The sequence below is a fragment of the Haematobia irritans genome, chromosome 5, assembly GCF_050003625.1.
Source record: "Haematobia irritans isolate KBUSLIRL chromosome 5, ASM5000362v1, whole genome shotgun sequence".
Lineage (NCBI taxonomy): Eukaryota > Metazoa > Arthropoda > Insecta > Diptera > Muscidae > Haematobia > Haematobia irritans.
In genome coordinates this window covers 44,335,324-44,359,282 of record NC_134401.1, presented here as the reverse complement: position 1 = coordinate 44,359,282, position 23,959 = coordinate 44,335,324, and the positions used below count along the sequence as shown (strand labels likewise).

The window sequence follows — 23,959 nt, the reverse complement described above, 5'->3', positions numbered from 1 at the left end:
ACTCATTGACAAGAATAATGAGTGATATATGACGTCTTGTATCTTGCCTAGTATGCGGTTTAAATTTAGATGGGGCACATTTGCTTGGTGTCATTGCACCCCTTGTAGTTTTCCCATCGGGCATTCGCCTTTTCGGTCATTATTAGCTTGCAGATAGCCAGAGGCCTATCAACATTTTCTAGTTGCCTTGGTAAGTTACTGTGACCAGGCACCCATATTAGGTAAATATTGTACTGCTCAGCCATCTCGTTTAGAGATTTGCTGCAGTCTGTGGCCTTTGTCGAATTAAGGAGTACAGAGTCCAGGGATTCTATTGCACGTTGAGTATCTGAGTATACACTTGTTGGCCAATTTGCCACCTCCTTCATTGCAAATATTGCCCGATTTTGCTGGCTAGTCAGTCCATGTGATACCACATTAGTAAACTTCTCTCTTATCACTGAGTGCTGCCCTACAGGTAAACTTTTCTCCATTTTTAGTTCCAGGTCTTTCGAATAGACTCCAAACCCCACTCGTTCATCTAATTTGGAGCCAGTGGTATAGATTCTATATGCCTGGAAATATTCCAATCTTTTAAGGAATCTTATATGTCTGGAAAAAATTTCATGTCAATGTTTCATGTCCAAAAATTTCTTCCCTCAATATTGATAATTCAGTCCAATACCTTCATATAAAACAACGCAATTGTCAATCAAAATGTCAATGACTTAATGACTTCAAAGAAACCTAACCATTGCGAAATCAATCCAATTCCATTAGCCCATTGCTGATATCCATAATGGCCTTTAAAATATCTCATCCCCCCCTATCCAAAATAAGGAGAATTTCATATTTGCCTGAAAATTGACCACACATTTGGGTGACCGATCAACTTGCTGCATTGAATGAACATCAAATTCAGGACAGACACTCTGCGTTTTCTGTGTTCCTTGGCTATAACCAGGCATTGCAGTAGACATCATGGACAGAAAAAAAACACCGAACCACAAAACACCAAACCGCATAAGTAAGGAGGGTTATACTTTTAAGTGCTGCCAATGGTGTTCCTTTCCTCTTCTTCTTCTTCTTTTTCATGATTCTTTGATTGTACTCAAGAACTTTGGGGTGCTTCATCCATCGCCCTAGACTTTATTTCCGCTATTTTAATGGTATAACCTTTTGTGGAGTACTCACTCACTTCTTTGGTGTGTGGTGGAGGGGGCCTGAAAGGAGCTTGGTTATATCCTTTTAGCATTTCCTCTTGGTTGGCCCCTTCCCCTTTTAGAAAAACACGAAAACATTTTAAGTGAAAGTAAATGGAAAAACGAAATCTACCGCAGATCTTAGATGGCCATAATTAATGGAAAACTATGAATGTAATCAATAAAACGGATGATAACACGCTCTCAAGTGAAACGCTCCAAACGGCCAAGAAAACACCAAACGTAAGGCAACTGACTTTCTATTTGTTGCTAATTCTGCTGCTGCTGCTGCTGCCTTGGTGTCTAGCATGGGGTCTAAAAAGACCGGCAGATACTTACGATGGCCTAGACGGTCTGTTAGACTTTGTATTTGAACTGCTAGTCATTGTGGTTGAGGGGGCGGGGAGGGTGAAATGTACAGAGAATAGGATGAAACGCCAAAGGATGACTGGACTGGGCTCGAATGGTCTGAACTGAATGGGTAGGTGGGTGGATGGGTAGATGGTTGATTTGGTCACACCATTAAGAGAGCATATTTTCATTGAAATTAATTTGGGCTTTTAAGCCGCCTCTTTTTTGTTTTTCTTTTGAGTATGGAGGTTATTCCGTTTTTTTCTTGTTTCTTTCGTTGGCTGTTGACAGTTTGACCTATCGACCGAATTGCGTGTAACGTGTTTTACATTTTCCACTCAAATATAATGAAAATACAAAAAAGACACAGAAGGGGTGGTGTGAGAGACAGTGAGAAATATGGATGAATAAATAAAAAAATGATTTTCTTACACATATGAATGGTTGAAAAAACCCCAAAGTTACAGTGAGTAACAAATAATGGTATATAAAGTAAGAAAATGTATTTCGATACGTTATAATTGAAATTTTTGAAATTGATAGTGAAATATAATCAAATATTTTAGCATAAATTAAAGAAAAACTCAACGACAAAGAAAGAAGCGGTTGGAGTCACAGTTGCTATACGAGCCAACAATATTCTAGCAAAATTTGAAAAAAAAACATTTACCAACAAACAACCCAACAAAATTTTATTTCTATAAACAAAATTTTGTCAACATTTTATTTCATAGAAAATTTGTGAAAATTTTATTTCTATAGAAAATTTTCTCAAAATATCATTTCTATAGAAAATTTTCTCAAAATTTTATTTTGTCAAAATTTTATTTCTTTAGAACATTTTGTCAAAATTTTATTTCTATAGAAAATGTTGACAAAATTTGATTTCTATAGAAAAATTTGTCAAAACGTTATTTCTACAGATAATTTTCGCAAAATTTGTTTCTAAAGACAATTTTGTCATAATTTTATTTCTAAAGAAAATTTCGTAAAAATTTTATTTCATTACAAACTTTTATTTCTATAGAAAATTTTCTTCTAATTTTGTCAAAATGTGATTTCTATAGAAAATTTTGTCAAAATTTTATTTCTATAGATAATTTTGTCAAAATTTTATTTCAATAGATAATTTTGTCAAAATTTTATTGCTATAGAAAATTTTGTCAAAATTTTATGTCTACTGAAAATTTTGTTAAAATTTTATTTCTATAGAAAATATTGTAACAATTTTATTTTTACATGAAATTTTCTAAGAATCCTATAGAAAAATTTGTCAAAATTTCATTTCTATATTAAATTTTCTTAAAATTTTATTTCAATAAAAAATGTTGTCTAAGTTTTATTTTTTAAGAACATTTTGTCAAAATTTTATTCTATAGAAAATGTTGACAAAATTTTATCTCTATAGAAAATTTTGTCAAAATGTTATTTCTGCAGATAATTTTCGCAAAATTTTGTTTCTAAAGACAATTTCATTTCTAAAGAAAATTTTGTAAAAAAAAAAATATTTCATTAGAAACTTTTAATTCTATAGAAAATTTTATTTCTATAGAAAATTTTTTCAAAATTTTATTTTTATAGAAAATTTTGTAAAAATTGTATATCTATTGAAAATTTTGTCAAAATTTTATATCTACAGAAAATTTTGTCAAAATTTTATTTTTATAGAATTTTTTCTCAAATTTTATTTCTTTAGAAAATTTTCTCAAAATATTATTTCTATAGAAATTTTCTCAAAATTTTATTTCTATAGAAAATTGTGTCAAATTTTATTTCTATAGAACATTTTGTCAAAATTTTATTTTTATATAGAAAAGTTTGTCAAAATTTTATTTATATGGAAAATTTTGTCAAAATTTTATTTATATAAAAAATTTTGTCAAAATTTTATTTCTATAGAAAATTTTGTCAAAAATTTATTTCTATAGAAAATTTTCTCAAATTTTTTTTCTATAGAAAATTTTACCAAAATTTTATTTCTATAGAAAATTTTGTCAACATTTTATTTCTATAAAAAATTTTGTCAAAATTTTATTTCTATAGAAAAGTTTGTCAAAATTTTATTTATATAGAAAATTTTGTCAAAATTTTATTTCTATAGAAAATTTTGTCAAAAATTTATTTCTATCGAAAATTTTCTCAATTTTTTTTCCATAGAAAATTTTGTCAAAATTTTATTTCTATAGAAAATTTTCTCAACATTTTATTTCTATAGAAAATTTTCTCAACATTTTATTTCTATAGAAAATTTTGTCAAAATTTTTTTTCTATAAAAATTTTCTCAAAATTTTATTTCTATAGAAAATTTTGTCAAAATTTTATTTATATAGAAAATTTCTCCCAAATTTTTATGTATATGGAAAATTTAGTCAAAAATTTATTTCTATAGAAAATTTTGTCAAAAATTTTATTTCTACCGAAAAATTTTGTTAAAATTTTGTTTCTAAAGGTGGGTATTAAGTTCGAGTTTAGCCGCTAAAAGCGTCATTTTTCCACGATTACTTTCCTTTAATAATCCATTTTAAGGAATACAAACTTTGCGAAAATTTGCTTTGGGATATTCCCCATCAAGTTATAATGAAATCTGCAACAAATATGTATAATTTTATGACTTTTTTTTACTGATTTAGTTTTCACTTTAGTGAAAATTAGCGGCTAAACTCGAACTTAATACTCACCTTAAAGACATTTTTGCCAAAATTTTAAGACATTTTTGTCAAAATTTTGTAAACAAATTATTTCATTAAAAACTTTTATTTCTATAGAAAATTTTCTTCCAATTTTGTCAAATTTTATTTCTAAAGAAAATTTTCTCAAAATTTTATTTCTATAGCAAATTTTGTCAAAATTTAATTTCTAGAGATAATTTAGTCAAGATTTTATTTCTATAAAAAATTTTGAAAAATTTTATAGCTACAGAAAATTTAGTCAAAAGTTTATTTCTATAGAAAATTTTCTCAAAATTTTATTTCTATAGAAAATTTTCTCAAAATTTTATGTCTATAGAAAATTTTATTAAAATTTTATTTCTATAGAAAATTTTGTAAAACTTTTATATCTACAGAAAATTTTGACAAAATTTTATTTCTTTTTTTTTTATTTCTTTATTTCTCAAAGATTTATTTTTATTGAAATGTTTTTTCTATGGACAATTTTGTCAAAATTTTATTTGTATAGAAAATTTTGTCAAAATGATATTACTACAGATAATTTTCGCAAAATTTTGTTCCTAAGGAATATTTTGTCAAAATTTTATTTCTAAAGAAAATTTTGTAAAAAAAAAATATTTCATTAGAAACTTTTAATTCTATAAAAAATTTTCTTCTAATTTTATTTCTATAGAAAATTTTATTAAAATTTTATTTCTATAGACAATTTTATTAAAATTTTATTTCTATAGAAAATTTTGTCGAAATTTTATTTTTATTTTGTCAAAATTTTATAGCTACAGAAAATTTAGTCAAAAGTTTATTTCTATAGAAAATTTTCTCAAAATTTTATTTCTATAGAAAATTTTCTCAAAATTTTATGTCTATAGAAAATTTTATTAAAATTTTATTTCTATAGAAAATTTTGTAAAACTTTTATATCTACAGAAAATTTTGACAAAATTTTATTTCTATAGATAATTTTGTCAAAGATTTATTTTTTTGAAATTTTTTTTCTATGGACAATTTTGTCAAAATTTTATTTGTGTAGAAAATTTTGTCAAAATGTTATTACTACAGATAATTTTCGCAAAATTTTGTTCCTAAGGAATATTTTGTCAAAATTTTATTTCTAAAGAAAATTTTGTAAAAAAAATATTTCATTAGAAACTTTTAATTCTATAAAAAATTTTCTTCTAATTTTATTTCTATAGAAAATTTTATTAAAATTTTACTTCTATAGAAAATTTTGTCAAAATTTTATTGCTATAGACAATTTTGTCAAAATTTTATTCTTATAGAAAATTTTGTAAAAATTTTATATCTATAGAAAATTTTGTCAAAATTGAATATCTGCAAAAAATTTTGTCAAAATTTGATTTTTATAGAAAATTTTCTCAAATTTTATTTTTATAGAAAATTTTCTTTCAATAAATTTTTTCTCAAAATTTTATTTCTATAGAAAATTTTGTCAAAATTTTATTTCTTTAGAATATTTTGTCAAAATTTTATTTCTATATAATATTATGTCAAAGATTTATTTTTATTGAAAATTTTATTGTTACAGACAATTTTGTCAAAATTTTATTTCTATAGCCTATTTTGTCAAAATTTTATTTTTATAGAAAATTTTCACAAAATTTTATTTTTATAGAAAATTTTCTCAAAATTTTATTTTTATAGAAAATTTTATCAAACTTTTATTTCCATAGAAAATTTTTTCAAAATTTTATTTCTATAGAAAATTATCTCAAAATTTTATTTCTATAGAAAATTTTGTCAATATTTTATTTCTATAGAAAATTGTTTAAAATTTTATTTCTATATAAAATTTTATATAAGAAGTTTTGTCAAAATTTTATTTCTATAGAAAATTTTGCCAAAGATTTATTTTTTTTGAAAATTTTATTTCTTTAGCCAATTTTGTCAAAATTTTATTTCTATAGAAAATTTTCTCATAATTTTATTTCTATAGAAAATTTTCTCAAAATTTTATATCTACAACAAATTTTGTCAAAATTTTATTTCTATAGAAAATTTTGTCAAAATTTTATTTCTATGGAAAATTTTGTCAAAATTTTATATCTACAGAAAATTTTGTCAAAATTTCATTTCTAGAGAGATTTTTGTTAGATCTGATGAATATTGCGGTTGCTAGAGGGCCAAGAAATCAAATTGGGAGATCGGACTATATGGGGTATATACCATATATACATAGACGGATTCACACCATATTTGACACACTTATTTATAGATTATTTCATTGGTCCACATCGCTTTTTATGTTTCCCGTGCCCGTTAATACTACTCGGTCCACATTATCTATATTGGCTTTGCGTTCTCTAAGTTCATTTCCCTATGTATCCTTGCTCTTATTGCCAGTTTATTTCATTTTACGCTTTCTCTTTTTCCGGCACCCATATGATGCGGATTCTGCCGTATTCCGAGTATTCGTTGATAATGCTTTTTATTTCAATGCTCGTTCCTTTATGGCAACCTCTTCTGCCCGAAGGATTATTCTATGGTCCCGTAATCGTAATAGGATCTCGGTGCCTGGATTCTCCATATATAAGCCCAGTACTGTCCCTTCACCCACCTTAGATCCATCTTTGTATAAGTTATTTTCCTCTGGTATATATTCTGTACCCAGGACCATTTTACTGGCGTCAGAATATCACACTCGGTAGCTATGGCCAACTCAGCTATACGATCGTGGATTGTTTCGTGTTCCCGTCCATTCTCCAAATTTGTCAATTTCATTGCAGCCATGGCGGCTATCTGTACCTCTGTAGGTCTTAAGTCCAGTATCGTCTCCATAGTTCAACCATATTCTTCGCAGAATATTAGTCTTTGCAAAAAAGCAAAATGGTCTGTAAAGTATCTGAAATAAAAATAAGTATATACGGCCGTATATTCGGCCAGGCCGAATCTTATGTACCCTCCACCATGGATTGTGTACAAACTTCTACTAACGACTGTCATCCACAATCGAATTAATTGGGTTGTGGTAATACATGCCGATGGCAAGGTATCTTAAAACTCCTTAAAATCATCTTCTAAATTGGAAGTTAGTTCATGCGGGGTATATATATCAGACAAAAAAATTCAGATTAAAAACGTATATAATTCAGTTCTTGACCGGTATGAGTTTTTGGTATGTCACAATTTTTATCTCCCACTGTATGAATTTAAAACCCATTTTGTTGTTGTTGTATTTAAATGCGGCATTTCTGTTTACTGTTGTCCGACATATGGACGTCTAATGTCTGCAGTGGCCAATGTCCAAAGCTGATGACGATGATGACCCATATAAATTTAAAGCAAATATGTCATAGACCAACCCTACGCCCAGGGTGGTCTGAAAATCCTTTTCATGCTTACACACAACAAAGCATTGTGTGAACTGAAATGAAATTTAATTGTGCTTTAATAAGCCTATTAAATAATTTGGAATTTTGTTACAAACCATAAAACATAAAAATATTAACTATGAGAAGTGCAATGCTAATGGGACAAATTTAAAGGCGAAAACGGAAATGGAAATTAACTGGGAAATGTGTTGCGAAATAGTTTAATTTAATTTTTATATAGAAGCAATTTAAAAGAAATAACGTAGTGCCTAGTGATCGACTCTCTGGCGGTTTAAAACAATAAGGATTCGATGAATGGAATGGCAGTTTGTACACCAAATTGGATAACTTTGACTGTGGGGGGGACTGAGCCAGTAAATTATTGCAATGAAATATCACTTTTTTCTCCATGTGGACCATATTTTTTAAAAAATGATCTTCAAATATTTCGGCATTTTATCTACCTGTTATTGTTTTACCCTTCTCTCGATTGTAATTGCCATCACCTTCAAGTCCAAGTCCTTAGTCTCCGATGTATACCAGAAACTCCATATGATAATTTTCGCAAAATTTTGGTTCTAAAAACAATTTTGACAAAATTTTATTTCGAAAGAAAATTTTGTAAAAAAATTATTTCAGTAGAAACTTTTATTTCTATAGAAAATTTTCTTCTATAGAAAATTTTGTCAAAATTTTATTTCCATAAAAAATTTTGTCAAAATTGTATTTCCATAGAAAATTTTGTCAAAATTTTATTTCTATAGAATATTTTCTCAAAATTTTATTTCTATAGAAAATTTTGTCAAAGATTTATTTTTATTGAAAATTTTAATTCTACATCCAATTTTTGTCAAAATTTTGTTTCTATAGAAAATTTTGTCAAAATTTTATTTCTATAGATAATTTTGTCAAGATTTTATATCAAAAATAATTTTGTCAAAATTTTATATCTACAGAAAATTTTGTCAAATTTTTATTTTTATAGAAAATTTCGTAACAATTTTATTCCTATAGAAAAGTTTCTAAGAATTCTATAGAAAATTTTGTCAAAATTTCGATTCTATAGAAAAATTTGTCAAAATTTCGATTCTATAGAAAAATTTGTCAGAATTTTATTGTTATAGAAAATGTTGACAAAATGTTATTACTTTAGAAAATTTTGTCAAAACGAAAAGTAGAAAAGTTTCTTAGAATTCTATAAAAAATTTTGTCAAAATTTCATTTCTATAGAAAAATTTTTCAGAATTTTATTTCTATAAAAATGTCAAAATTTTATTTTTTTAGAAAATTTTGTCAAAATTGTATTGTTATAGAAAATGTTGACAAAATTTTATTTCTTTAGAAACGTTACTTCTACAGATAATTTTCGTTACTTCTACTGATAATTTTCGCAAAATTTATTTCTAAAGAAAATTTTGTAAAAAGTTTATTTCAGTAGAAACTTTTATTTCTATAGAAAATTTTCTTCTAATTTTATTCCACAAGCCAAATCTAGAGGTCAAGTCCAACCGAAGACGATTCATTTTCTTTGGAGGGCTTTCACCGGATACAATCCACTGATTCGACTGTTCCTTAGTCTCGGATGTATACCAGAAATTCTATATGATAATTTTCGCAAAATTTTGTTTCTAAAGACAATTTTGTCAAAATTTTATTTCTAAAGAAAATTTTGTAAAAATTGTATTTCCATAGAAAATTTTGTCAAAATTGTATTCCTATAGAAAATTGTGTCAAAATTTTATATCTATAGAAAATTGTGTCAAAATTTTATTTCTATAGAAATTTTGTCAAAGATTTATTTTTATTGAAAATTTTATTTCTATAGATAATTTTGTCAAGATTTTAGTTTAAAAAAAAAAAATTGTCAAAATTTTATATCTACAGAAAATTTTGTCAAAATGTAATCATTTTATTCCTATAGAAAATTTTCTAAGAATTCTATTGAAAATATTGCCAAAATTTCATTTCTATAGAAAAATTTGTCAAAATTTTATTTCTATAGAACATGTTGTCAAAATTTTATTTTTTTAGAACATTTTGTCAAAATTTTATTTCTATGGAAAATTGTTTCGAAATGTTATTTCTAAAGATAATTTTCGCAAAATTTATTTATAAAGAAAGTTTTCTTCTAATTTTATTTCTATAGGAAATTTTATCCAAATTTTATTTCTATAGAAAATTTTGTTGCTAGGGAAATTTTGTCAAAATTTTATTTCTATAGAAAATTTTATCAAAGATTTATTTTTATTGAAAATTTTATTTCTATAGTCAACTTTGTCAAAATTTTATTTTTATAGAAAATTTTGTCAAAATTTTATTTCTACAGAAAATTTTGTCAAAATTTTATTTCTATACAAAATTTTCTTCTAATTTTATTTCTGTAGAAAATTTTCTTAAAATTTTATTTCTATAGAAATTTTTCTCAAAATGTTATTTCTATAGAAAATTTTATTGCTAGAGAAAATTTTGTCAAAATATTATTTCTATAGAAAATTTTGTCAAAGATTTATTTTTATTGAAAATTTTATTTCTATAGCCAACTTTTTCAAAATTTTATTTCTATAGAAAATTTTGTCAAAATTTTATTTCCATAGAAAATTTTATCAAAATTGTATTTCCATAGAAAATTTTGTCAAAATTGTATTTCCATAGAAAATTTTGTCAAAATTTTATTTATATAGACAATTTTGTCAAAATTTTATTTCTATAGAAAATTTTGTCAAAATTCTATTTCTACAGAAAATTTTCTAAAAAAATTTTCTAGAAATTTTTCTCAAAATTTTATTTCTATAGAAATTTTTTTCAAAATGTTATTTCTATAGAAAATTTTGTCAAAATTTTATTTCTATAGAAAATTTTCACAAAATTTTATTCCTATAGAAAATTTTCTCAGAATTTTATTTCTATAGAAAATGTTATCAACATTTTATTTCTAGAGATATTTTTCTCAAATGGGATAAAATTTGCGGTGTCCAGAAGGCCAAGAAGTCAAATTGGAAGATCGGGCTATATGGGGTCTACACCATATATATATATATAGATCGATTCACACCATATTTGGCACACTTATTTATGGATTATTTCATTGGTTTGAAACGCTTTATATGTACCCGTTAATCCTACTCGGCCCGCATTACCTCTATTGGCTTTGCGTTTTCTAAGTTCACTTCCCTACGTATCTTATTCCAGGTATTCGTTGATCATGCTTTTCATTTCAATGTCCGTTCCGTTATGGCATGCTCTTCTGTCCGAAGGATTATTCTATCGTAATAGGATCTCGGTGCCTGGGTTCTCCATATATACGCCCAGTACTGTCCCTTCACCCATCTTATTGCGGTCTTTATTATACTATGATGGTTCGTCACGTTCCGTGTTTCCGTCCATTCTCCCAACATTGTCAATTTCATCGCAGCCATGGCGGCTGGTCGTTTTTTAAGATATTCGTGTCTATAATAATAATCGGACCGCACGACATTATACTTTTCCTGCCTGTTTAATTTCATTAACATTTTAATTGTGCCAATATTTAGTTGATGACAAACGTTTTCAACTACAATCAATTTTTAATTGGAAATATTTTATTCCGTATATTAAATGTACACGCCGAGAAGGAATATGATCACCTCAAACATGTTTCCAGAGCAAAATGTTATTTTTGTAGGGTGACCATGTAACATGTTTGTCACTAAAATGTTATTTTATCGTCAAATATAACCTGCTTGCCGAAATCAGATACATGATTTCCGAGAAAATAACATGGTTGCGAAAACCATGTTACATGGTTACCACCCAAAAATAACATTTTGCTCTTAAAACATGTTTGAGGTGATCATATTCCTTCTCTGGGTGTAAAACTTTGGTTAGAGCCACCCTGGATGTGGATAATAATTGTTCAACAAGCTACCATTTTGTTATGCTAGGTTATTAATATAAAAACTATTAGTCAATTATGTCACCTAATTTAAATATTTATCTTTTGTTTTTTTCTTTTCAGAGAGTGTTCATTCGAGGAAAAACCAAATAAAATAAAACAAAAGAAAAAAAACAATAATCCAAAGTTCTCTATTTGCACAAATTACAAAAAAAAAAAAATAAAAATTTAATAACAACTATAAAAAAATACAAAAAACAAAAACTATATCAATAAATTATTTATAGTTAACTGAAAAAGAAGAAAATAAACCAAACACTAGTGAACTAAAAAAAGAAGGAAAAACTAAACCCACTAGCTACCAGCCTATGGACAACATTTAGTCCTAATCTAAATGAATCTAACGGGTCGTGTTACGGCATTACCATATTTGAAATATTCAGATATGCCTATTTTATAGATAAACGGGAAACTTTGACATTATCGGATAAATCGAAATTGAATGGCGGTATACGGTATTTGATATAAGCCGAAACGAGTATTTTTTCTAAGATCTTGAAATAAAATCACAATGTGTTTTGGTAGTTTGGCTAATTGTAGTCGTTTGTAATCGTAAAAAAAATAAAAATAAAAAACAAATATCGCAAAAATCCTATCGAACTTATTTCGACAAAATTTCTTAAATGTTGTTGTCCGCTGGTATCCATTACAAACCGTAGCCGAATGCGAATCCAAATTACATGCAAAATAAATGGGTACAATGAGGCCAAATAAATACGATGTAAGTACAATCATACATACATATATATAAAAAAAAAATACAAACTTACATACATATATCCAAAAGGCTATAACACATTATCTAAAGGTATAATAAGAGATCTCCTGCATTAATGGGTCCAACACTCTCTCACTCTCTCTTTCTCTATTGGGTTTATAGTTTAAGTTTACCTTAGAATTCAACACTATAGTTACACCTCAACTTTCCTTTATAGGAGAAGACGGAGAGTAAGAGAGCCAGAGCGTAGGCAAAGCCTATAAGCATAGACCCTCTTACACATCGTACTGATTAGCCGAAAGTAGTATCCGAAAGTTGGCTTGATTATAAGCCTATGTCTAATGGATATTTGAGAACATGTGTATATATGTTTGTGTGTGTATGTGTAGATTATGCGGTTTGTGTCTTCGACAAAATTTTTGTAGGTCGACCCCACAAAGTCTGAATGAAGAAATAGTTTTTCATAGACATTTTATTTATTCATGTGGATATATGAGTGTGTGCTAATGTATTTCTATTTGAGTGTGAGTGCATAGTGTGCATGTTTATTTCTCAAAACTTAGTAGACAATGGATGAATGAAAAAGGAAATGCCAAAACCTTACCAACAACGACATCCGTGTGACAAAGACCAAAACGGATATGAAACGATTTTGTTTTTGCCCTTCTAAAGGGTGATTTGTTAAGAGCTTGATAACTTTTTTTAAAAAAAAAACGCATAAAATTTGCAAAATCTCATCGGTTCTTTATTTGAAACGTTAGATTGGTCCATGACATTTACTTTTTGAAGATAATTTCATTTAAATGTTGACCGCGGCTGCGTCTTAGGTGGTCCATTCGGAAAGTCCAATTTTGGGCAACTTTTTCGAGCATTTCGGCCGGAATAGCCCGAATTTCTTCGGAAATGTTGTCTTCCAAAGCTGGAATAGTTGCTGGCTTATTTCTGTAGACTTTAGACTTGACGTAGCCCCACAAAAAATAGTCTAAAGGCGTCAAATCGCATGATCTTGGTGGCCAACTTACCGGTCCATTTCTTGAGATGAATTGTTCTCCGAAGTTTTCCCTCAAAATGGCCATAGAATCGCGAGCTGTGTGGCATGTAGCGCCATCTTGTTGAAACCACATGTCAACCAAGTTCAGTTCTTCCATTTTTGGCAACAAAAAGTTTGTTAGCATCGAACGATAGCGATCGCCATTCACCGTAACGTTGCGTCCAACAGCATCTTTGAAAAAATACGGTCCAATGATTCCACCAGCGTACAAACCACACCAAACAGTGCATTTTTCGGGATGCATGGGCAGTTCTTGAACGGCTTCTGGTTGCTCTTCACTCCAAATGCGGCAATTTTGCTTATTTACGTAGCCATTCAACCAGAAATGAGCCTCATCGCTGAACAAAATTTGTCGATAAAAAAGCGGATTTTCTGCCAACTTTTCTAGGGCCCATTCACTGAAAATTCGACGTTGTGGCTCGTTAGTAAGTCTATTCATGATGAAATGTCAAAGCATACTGAGCATCTTTCTCTTTGACACCATGTCTGAAATCCCACGTGATCTGTCAAATACTAATGCATGAAAATCCTAACCTCAAAAGAATCACCCTTTATAAGTGTGTGCATGTGTGTATAGCATTCTATGTGTATTTCACTAATGCTCTGAACTTAATCACCAAAGTGTCTTGGTTTTTATCTTGTGTGTTTTTTCTTTCTTTTTGAGAAAAATAAAAACCACAATGTCTATTTTTCTCATTCAGGAGTTTTTCCGTTTTATTTTTCTAGTGTTGCTTTTTTTTCTCTGGTGATAGCACCACCCTCTGAGCTTCCAGACAGTCTGTCTATCTGTCTGTGTTAGATCTTTTTCCTCTGTGTGCTTTTGTAAATGTTTTTTAAATGCAGATTTATTGCAGTTTATTGCGGCATTAAAAATGCATTTGAATAATTTTCATTTTTTTGGGCGGTTTCATATGATTTTCTTATTTTTTGCTGGGAAATAAAATATCATGGATGATGATTGTTATGCTAGATTATGCCTAATGGACTGTTTAGTTTAGTGATACGAGCAGTAAATGTAAAATTTATGTTAACACAAAATTTTTTTGAAACATGGATACCTAGAACAACTAAAATCCTTGTGAAGATTGAATTGGGATGGTTTGGAATAGTTATGATTTGGTTGCCGGGACACAATTTCCCTTCTTAAAGACTGGTACTATGTTCAGTTTTCATCTTGAGAATTTTGCGGTTACTTTTTTTAACGCAATTGATGATACAGGATGGCTGATATGTATGGCAACCAACTTTCGATGGTTATAATTTCTCTATGGAAAGTTTGAAATTGCTGCCTATAGGATATGACTACAATATGTGTACATCATCATTGAAATTGGGTGCAACATTTGGGTATTCTGGTCATAGCTTCCCCAAATCCGAAAAACATACATATGACGGGCTTTATCTTAATCTTAATCGATTTGGGGCTATATATAACTATAGACAGATATGGACCTAGTTAGTCATGGTTGTTAACGGCCATATACTAGCACAATGTACCAAATTTTAACTGACTCGGATGAAATTTGCTCCTCCACGAGGCTCCAAAACCAAATCTCGGGATCGGGACTGATATGGACCACTATTGGCATGGTTGTTAAACTATAACTATACTATCACCACTAACCAAATTTCAACCAGATCGGATGAATTTTGCTTCTCCAAAAGGCACCGGGCGTCAAATTTGGGGATCGGTTTATATGGGGGTTATATATAAAGGGTGATTCTTTTGAGGTTAGGATTTTCATGCATTAGTATTTGACAGATCACGTGGGATTTCAGACATGGTGTCAAAGAGAAAGATGCTCAGTATGCTTTGACATTTCATCATGAATAGACTTACTAACGAGCAACGCTTGCAAATCATTGAATTTTATTACCAAAATCAGTGTTCGGTTCGAAATGTGTTTCGCGCTTTACGTCCGATTTATGGTCTACATAATCGACCAAGTGAGCAAACAATTAATGCGATTGTGACCAAGTTTCGCACTCAGTTTACTTTATTGGACATTAAACCAACCACACGAATGCGTACAGTGCGTACAGAAGAGAATATTGCGTCTGTTTCTGAGAGTGTTGCTGAAGACCGTGAAATGTCGATGAATGAAATGTCGCAGCAATTGGGTTTGTGTTATTCGACCACATGGAAGATTTTACGCAAAGATCTTGATGTAAAACCGTATAAAATACAGCTCGTGCAAGAACTGAAGCCGAACGATCTGCCACAACGTCGAATTTTCAGTGAATGGGCCCTAGAAAAGTTGGCAGAAAATCCGCTTTTTTATCGACAAATTTTGTTCAGCGATGAGGCTCATTTCTGGTTGAATGGCTACGTAAATAAGCAAAATTGCCGCATTTGGAGTGAAGAACAACCAGAAGCCGTTCAAGAACTGCCCATGCATCCCGAAAAATGCACTGTTTGGTGTGGTTTGTACGCTGGTGGAATCATTGGACCGTATTTTTTCAAAGATGCTGTTGGACGCAACGTTACGGTGAATGGCGATCGCTATCGTTCGATGCTAACAAACTTTTTGTTGCCAAAAATGGAAGAACTGAACTTGGTTGACATGCGGTTTCAACAAGATGGCGCTACATGCCACACAGCTCGCGATTCTATGGCCATTTTGAGGGAAAACTTCGGAGAACAATTCATCTCAAGAAATGGACCGGTAAGTTGGCCACCAAGATCATGCGATTTGACGCCTTTAGACTATTTTTTGTGGGGCTACGTCAAGTCTAAAGTCTACAGAAATAAGCCAGCAACTATTCCAGCTTTGGAAGACAACATTTCCGAAGAAATTCGGGCTATTCCGGCCGAAATGCTCGAAAAAGTTGCCCAAAATTGGAATTTCCGAATGGACCACCTAAGACGCAGCCGCGGTCAACATTTAAATGAAATTATCTTCAAAAAGTAAATATCATGGACCAATCTAACGTTTCAAATAAAGAACCGATGAGATTTTGCAAATTTTATGCGTTTTTTTTTTTAAAAAAGTTATCAAGCTCTTAACAAATCACCCTTTAATTATGGACTCATATGAACCAATTCCGGCAAGATTGTTGGATACCATATACAAACATCAAGTACCAAATTTCAAGCGAATCGGAGGAATTTTGCTCTTCCAAGGGGCTCCGGAGGTCAAATCGGGGGATCGGTTTATATGGGGGCTATATATAATTACGCACAGATGTGGACCAATTTTTACGTGGTCATTAGATACCATATACTAACACCATGTACCAAATTTCAGCCGGATCGGATGAAATTTGCTTCTCTTAGAGGCTCTGCAAGCCAAATCGGGGGATCGGTTTATATGGGGGCTATATATAATTATTGACCGATATGGACCAATTTTTGCACGGTTGTTAGAGACCATATACTAACACCATGTACCAAATTTCAGCCGGATCGGATGAAATTTGCTTCTCTTAGAGGGTCTGCGAGCTAAATTTGGGGGTCCGTTTATATGGGGGCTATACGTAAAAGTGAACCGATATGGCCCATTTGCAATACCATCCGACCTACATCAATAACAACTACTTGTGCCAAGTTTCAAGTCGATAGCTTGTTTCGTTCGGAAGTTAGCGTGACGAACGGACATGCTCAGATCGACTCAGAATTTCACCACGACCCAGTATATATATATACTTTATGGGGTCTTAGAGCAATATTTCGACGTGTTACAAACGGAATGACAAAGTTAATATACCACCCATCCTATGGTGGAGGGTATACAAATTAATTGAAAATTAAAAAATTTGTTGAATCATTGAAATTTTTAATTAAATATTTTTTACAACACAATTAAGACTTTAATTGGAAAATTTTTCGTGAATTTTTTTCTGTGTAGTTATATTTCCTCCATCGAATAAACATATATTTGGGATTTTATTTAAAGCTGAACCAATTTTAACTAAATTTGGCGCACAAAACAATTCAGAATTTTTGGAGTGAGATTTTGGTCGAGGTCTCGGGCGAAAAATATATATGGGAGTTACATCTGAATCTGAACCGAATTCAAACAAATTCAGCACACTTTACGACACTATCACTTGTACTCATTGTGCAAAATATGAAGCAAATCAGAGTAAATCTTTGGTTTATGGGGCCACGTAAGTGCATATCAGGGACAGGCAGACTGACATTACTAGATTGACTCAGGGGCCGACCATGAGCAGTATTGCCAAAGACTCCATTTGTCTATCTGGTCTTCGAAAAGTGAAGACCAGATTTGATCGAAATTCACGTAGCAATTATAGAAAACTTGCTCGTGAGCTCAACATATCACGAGAATGGATGAAATACATAAAATAACTTTGGACTAAAGTCATTGAAGTTCCGAAATTGCAAGAGCATATTAAAGCGCAAAAAAAGTTAGACTGGGAAGAGCCAAGGAATTGCTTTTCTTCTTACCAGTTTACACTAATAGAAAAAGTTTCGTTATATTAACGAAATATGTCGTTAAAAGTCAGCCAATGAAACAAATTCGTTAATACAACGAATTTTTTCGTTAATATAACGAATTTTCTGCAAATCAACGTAACGTTTCGTACTATTAACGAATATGTTCATTACAGTAATGTAAACGTTTCGTTATATCAATGTTATCGTTATCGTTGGCAGACTTTTAATGAAATTTTCTTTGTGTGTACTTGCCGAAGAGGTTTGGCCAACAAAACTCAACTGCAGCCTATGCAATGGTGTGGGTCACCGTAATGTCCGATTACACATGGGAACACAATTGAACTTTTTTGTGTTGATTTGAAATTTAAAGTAAATTTTTAGTAATTTGTGGTCGCTGAATCCAAATCTGCACTTGGTTTTTTTTTTAGCAGTCCGACTTTTCTAGATATGTTCAAACTTAAGGCACTTGAAAACGGCTCACCATATTAAATAAAAACAAGTATATACGGCCGTAAGTTCGGCCGATTCGTACTTCATCCGTAAGTTCCACCATGGATTACGTAGAAACTTCTACGAAAGACTGTCATCCACATATTTCAACTCACATGGTTGTTAAATATCATATACTACCACCACGTACCAAATTTCAACCAGATCGGATGAATTTTGCTCCTCCAAACGGCACCGGAGGTCAAATTTGGGGATCGGTTTATCTGGGAGCTATATATTATTATGGACTGATAGGAACCAATACTTGCATGGTTGTTGGATACCCTATACTAACATCACGTACCAAATTTCAACCGAATGGGAAGAATGTTGCCCTTCCAAGAGGCTCCGGAGGTCAAATCTGGTGATAGGTTTATATGGGGGCTATATATAATTATGGACCGATATGGACCAATTTTTACATGGTTGTTAAAGACCATATACTAACACCATGTACCAAATTTCAGCCGGATCGGATGAAATTTGCTTCTCTTAGAGGCTCCGCAAGCCAAATCGGGGGATCGGTTTATATGGGGGCTATATATAATTATGAACCGATGTAAACCAATTTTTGCATGGTTGTTAGATACCATATACTAACACCAAGTACCAAATTTCACCCGGATCGGATGAAAATTGTTTCTCTTAGAGGCTCTGCAAGCCAAATCGGGGGATCGGTTTATACGGGGGCTATATATAATTATGGACCGATGTGGACCAATTTTTGCATGGTTGTTAGAGACCATATACTAACACCATGTACCAAATTTCAGCCGGATCGGATGAAATTTGCTTCTCTTAGAGCAATCGCAAGCCAAATTTGGGAGTCTGTTTATATGGGGGCTATACGTAAAAGTCGACCGATATGGCCCATTTGCAATACCATCCGACCTATATCAATAACAACTACTCGTGCCATGTTTCAAGTCGATAGCTTGTTTCGTTCGGAAGTTAGCGTGATTTCAACAGACGGACGGACGGACGGACGGACGGACATGCTCAGATCGACTCAGAATTTCACCACGATCCAGAATATATATACTTTATGGGGTCTTAGAGCAATATTTCGATGTGTTACAAACGGAATGACAAAGTTAATATACCCCCCATCCTTTGGTGGAAGGTATAAAAATTCGAAAATTCCAAACAATATTCTCTTTAAGCCGTGCCTACATTGTTTTCCAATTTTCTAAGTAGTTTTAGAGATATCGTTCAAGTTTTGAAAAAATTGAAAGTTTTGCAATTTTTAACAAAAAAAAATTTTTTGTTCTTTAAAAGTTCTTAAAAAAATTGGACAAAAAATCACAAAGAATTTAAATTGATTCCTAAATTTGATGTTATTTCCGATATTTTTTGGTGATGACTTTTGTTGGCCTTGTGAAGACCATAATTCGAGCCATAGGTTCATTCTTTTTCGCTTAGATTTTATCAAAATGTAAAAGGTATTTATTTGTTTTCATTTATAAATTTAATTTTCAACCGACCAAAGTACTGACCTGAATGAAGGACATTTAACTCCACCAAAAACATTGTACATTTTTTTCACTCTATATTCTCGAATCTCGTTGTTATATCTACTTACTTACGGCATCCTTGAGGACTTTTTAATTAATTGCTATACACCTGTATTCTATTAATTTCTTACAAACCTAATTAAAAGTGGTCAAATGCACACTTACCCACATTTTTACTACATAGTTTGTTATTGAACACAGAACACGATAAACATGCATATATGATAAATATACTCTGGATCAAGCATAATAAATTGACAAAATTTTCTATAGAAATATACAATTTTGACAAAATTTTCTATAGAAATAAAATTTTCACAAAATTTTCTATAGAAATAAAGTTTTGACAACATTTTCTATGGCAATAAAATTTTGGTAGATTATTTTTGGCTCGATTGGCAATTGTGATTATGAACCGCAAAGGGGAAATTTTTCTGTTATTGGGGATGGGCTTATCTCGGGGCTATATATAAATATAGATTGATACGGACCAATTTTGGCATCGGTCATATACTAGCGCAATGTACCAAATTTTAATCGGATCAGATGAATTTTGCTCCTCCAAAAGGCTCCGGGGTCAAATCTGGGGATCGGTTTATATGGGGGCTATATATAATTATGGACCGATATGGACCAATTTTGGCATGGTTGTTAGAGACCAAATGGTGCAATGGTTAGCATGCCCGCCTTCCACACACAAGGTCGTGGGTTCGATTCCTCCTTCGACCGAACACCAAAAAGATTTTCAGCGGTGGATTATTCCACCTCAGTAATGCTTGTGACATTTCTGAGGGATTCAAAGCTTCTCTAAGTGGTTTCACTGCAATGTGGAACGCCGTTCGGACTCGGCTATAAAAAGGAGGTCCCTTGTCATTGAGCTTAAAACGGAATCGGGCAACACTCAGTGATAAGAGAGAAGTTCACCAATGTGGTATCACAATGGACTGAATAGTCTAAGTGAGCCTGATACGTCGGGCTGCCATCTAACCTAACCTAATCTAACCTAACCTAACCTAACCTAACCTAACCTAACCTAACCTAACCTAGAGGCCACATACTAACACCACGTACCAAATTTCAACCGGATCGGATGAAATTTACTCCTTCAAGAGGCTCTGGAGGTCAAATCTGGGGATCGGTTTATATGGGGCTTTTTATAATTATGGACTGATGTGGAAAAATTCTGGCATGGTTATTAGAAACCATATACTAACACCACGTACCAAATTTCAACCGGATCGGATGAATTTTGCTCCTCCAAAAGGCACCGGAGGTCAAATCTGGGGATCGGTTTATATTGGGACTATATATAATTATGGACCGATGTGAACCAATTTTTACTTGGTTGTTAGAGACCATATACCAACACTATGTACAAAATCTCTGCCGGATCGGATTCAATTTGCTTCTCTTTGAGGATCCGCAAGCCAAATCTGGGGATCGGTTTATATGGGGGCTATATATATTTAGGGACCGATGTGGACCAATTCTGGCATGGTTGTTAGAGACCATATACTAACACTACGTACCAAATTTCAACCGGATCGGATGAATTTTGCTCCTCCAAGAGGCTCCGGAGGCCAAATCTGGGGATCGGTTTATATGGGGGCTATATATAATTATAGACCGATGTGAACCAATTTTTACTTGGTAGTTAGATACCATATACCAACACTATGTACAAAATTTCAGCCGGATCGGATGAATTTTGCTCCTCCAAAAGGCTCCGGAGGTCAAATCTGGGGATCGGTTTATATGGGGGCTATATATATTTATGGACCGATGTGGACCAATTCTGGCATGGTTATTAGTAACCATATACTAAAACCACGTACCAAATTTCATTCGGATCGGATGAATTTTGCTCCTGCAAGAGGCTCCGGAGGTCAAATATGGGGATTGGTTTATATGGGGGCTACATATAATTATGGACCAATGTGGAAAAATTCTGGTATGGTTGTTAAAGACCATATACTAACACCACGTACCAAATTTCAACCGGATCGGATGAATTTTGCTCCTCCAAAAGGCTCCGGAGGTCAAATCTGGGGATCGGTTTATATGGGGGCTATATATAATTATAGACCGGTATGGAAAAATTCTGTCATGATTGGTAGACACCATATACTAACATCATGCACAAAATTTCAGCCGGATCGGATGAATTTTGCTCCTCCAAAAGGCTCCGGAGGTCAAATCTGGGGATCGGTTTATATGGGGGCTATATACAATTATGGACCGATGTGGAAAAATTCTGGCATGGTTGTTATCGGTCATATACTAACACCATGCACAAAATTTCAGCCGGATCGGATGAATTTTGCTCTTCCAAGAGGCTCCGGAGGTCAAATCTGGGGATCGGTTTATATGGGGGCTATATATAATTACGGACAGATGTGGACCAATTTTTACTTGGTTGTTAGAGACCATATACAAAAACTATGCACCAAATTTCAGCCAGATCGGATCCAATTTGCTTCTCTTTGAGGATCCGCAAGCCAAATCTGGGGATCGGTTTATATGGGGGCTATATATAATTATGGACCGATGTCGATAGCTTTTTTCGTTCGGAAGTTAGCGTTATTTGAACAGACGGACGGACGGACGGACATGTTTAGATCGACTCAGAATTTCACCGCAACCCAGAATATATATACTTTATGGGGTCTTAGAGCAATATTTTGATGTGTTATCTCCTATGGTGGAGGGTATAAAAATACTGCTCGAAAAATCAATTTTGAAAAGTCGATGTTTTGAGGTTATTTTCTTCATTAATTGCCCATATTAACAACAATGTCTGTATCTGTTTTCTAAGAATATCTTAAACCCACCCAGAAAATCTAAGTTAATGTCGGTTTTGATAGTTCCTGTGTTTGCCTAAGCTCCCCCAATCCTTAACCAAAGGAATCCTTTTAACATCCTTCAGTTTGTCCATTTAGTATTAGCAGAATTCTAGGGTCATTTTGTTTTTTGCAAATTTCCCTTCTAATGTCATTAAAGAACACTAAGAGCCCCTCGCCATAGCATGCTTCTTTATGTCCATATGGGGGACTAACCCTTTTTCTACGATTTTATTTTATTTTATGAACACATAACTCAGAGTAGCTAAGAAAAAAACAAAAACACGTCAACAAAATGCGATAGCAAATGCCAATGTTTATTTGTTCATTCGTTGGATGGTTGGTCGGTTGGTTGGTTGGTTGGTTCATTCATTTATTTGTTTGCATTACAAAGTGTATTGAACCCCATTATTTTTGCTTCTTAAGTTGCCATTTTTTTTGTTCCTGCCTTTTTTCCGACCTGCCTTCACATGGAACAGTTATCGTTGTTGTTGTTATTCTGTAGAATTTCAATGGTTTATGCTCCCTTGGAAAAGGCATCAGTTTTCTTCAGTGATAAAATAAAAACAAACAACTATAGCACCATGGACATAGAAATCTAATACTTGGTCACATACATAAGAGTATTTCCAAGGAAATAATGATTTGTTAATAAGAGGGAATCTTATGATACAATGATGTAATGAGGGTTAAGCAATAAACAAAATTGTTAATATGGTTTAGTTTAATTATATTTATATTTATAATTTTATTTTTTATTTTAAATTTAAATAAAATGTATTTTAATTTCGATTTGATTTTAAATTTACCATTAATTTTAATATAAATATTAATATTATCTTAAATTTAAGTTAAATTTTTATTAAGATTTAAATTAAAAAAATAAACAAAGAAAATAATTAAATCGAGAATCAAACAAAAATTTTTTATTTTTTCATTTAACTGTTTTTTTTATTTTTATTTTCATTTTAACTAATTTATTTTTAATGAATTTTATTTTATATACATTTATAATTAATTAAAATAAAACAAAAATAATTAACCAAATTATTAAGCAAAAGTAAACTTTCATTTCTATAGGAAATTTTGCCAAATTTCATTTTCTGTAGGAAATTTCGTCAAAATTTCATTTCTACAGAAACTTTTCTGAAAATTTCATTTGCATAGGAATTTTTGTCAAACTTTAATTTCTATAGGAAATTTTGTCAAACTTTCATTTCTATAAGAAAATTTTGTCAAAATTTCATTTCTATAGGAAATTTTGTCAAAATGTGATTTCCCTAGAAAATTTTGTCAGAATTCATTTCTATACGAAATTTTGTCAAAATTTTATTTCTGTAGGTAATTTTGTCAAAATTTCATTTCTATAGGAAATTTTGTCAAATTTAATTTCTATAGGAAATGTTGTCAAAATTGTATTTCTATAGGAAATTTCATTTCTATAGGAAATTTTGTAAAAATTTTATTTCTATAGGAAATTTTGT

At 31.2% G+C, this 23,959-nt stretch overlaps 1 protein-coding gene across 4 annotated transcripts in view; it reads left to right on the top strand.

Annotated features, from left to right (window-relative positions):
- Positions 1-23,959, top strand: part of ths (thisbe) — a 298,573-nt gene that overhangs the window by 6,929 nt on the left and 267,685 nt on the right. For all 4 annotated transcript variants that reach the window (XM_075312366.1, XM_075312365.1, XM_075312363.1 and 1 more), the window contains one exon: positions 11,525-12,182. In XM_075312366.1, the coding sequence (XP_075168481.1) occupies positions 12,181-12,182 (2 nt within the window). In that variant the 5' untranslated portion in view covers positions 11,525-12,180. The remainder of the gene's footprint in view (positions 1-11,524; positions 12,183-23,959) is intronic.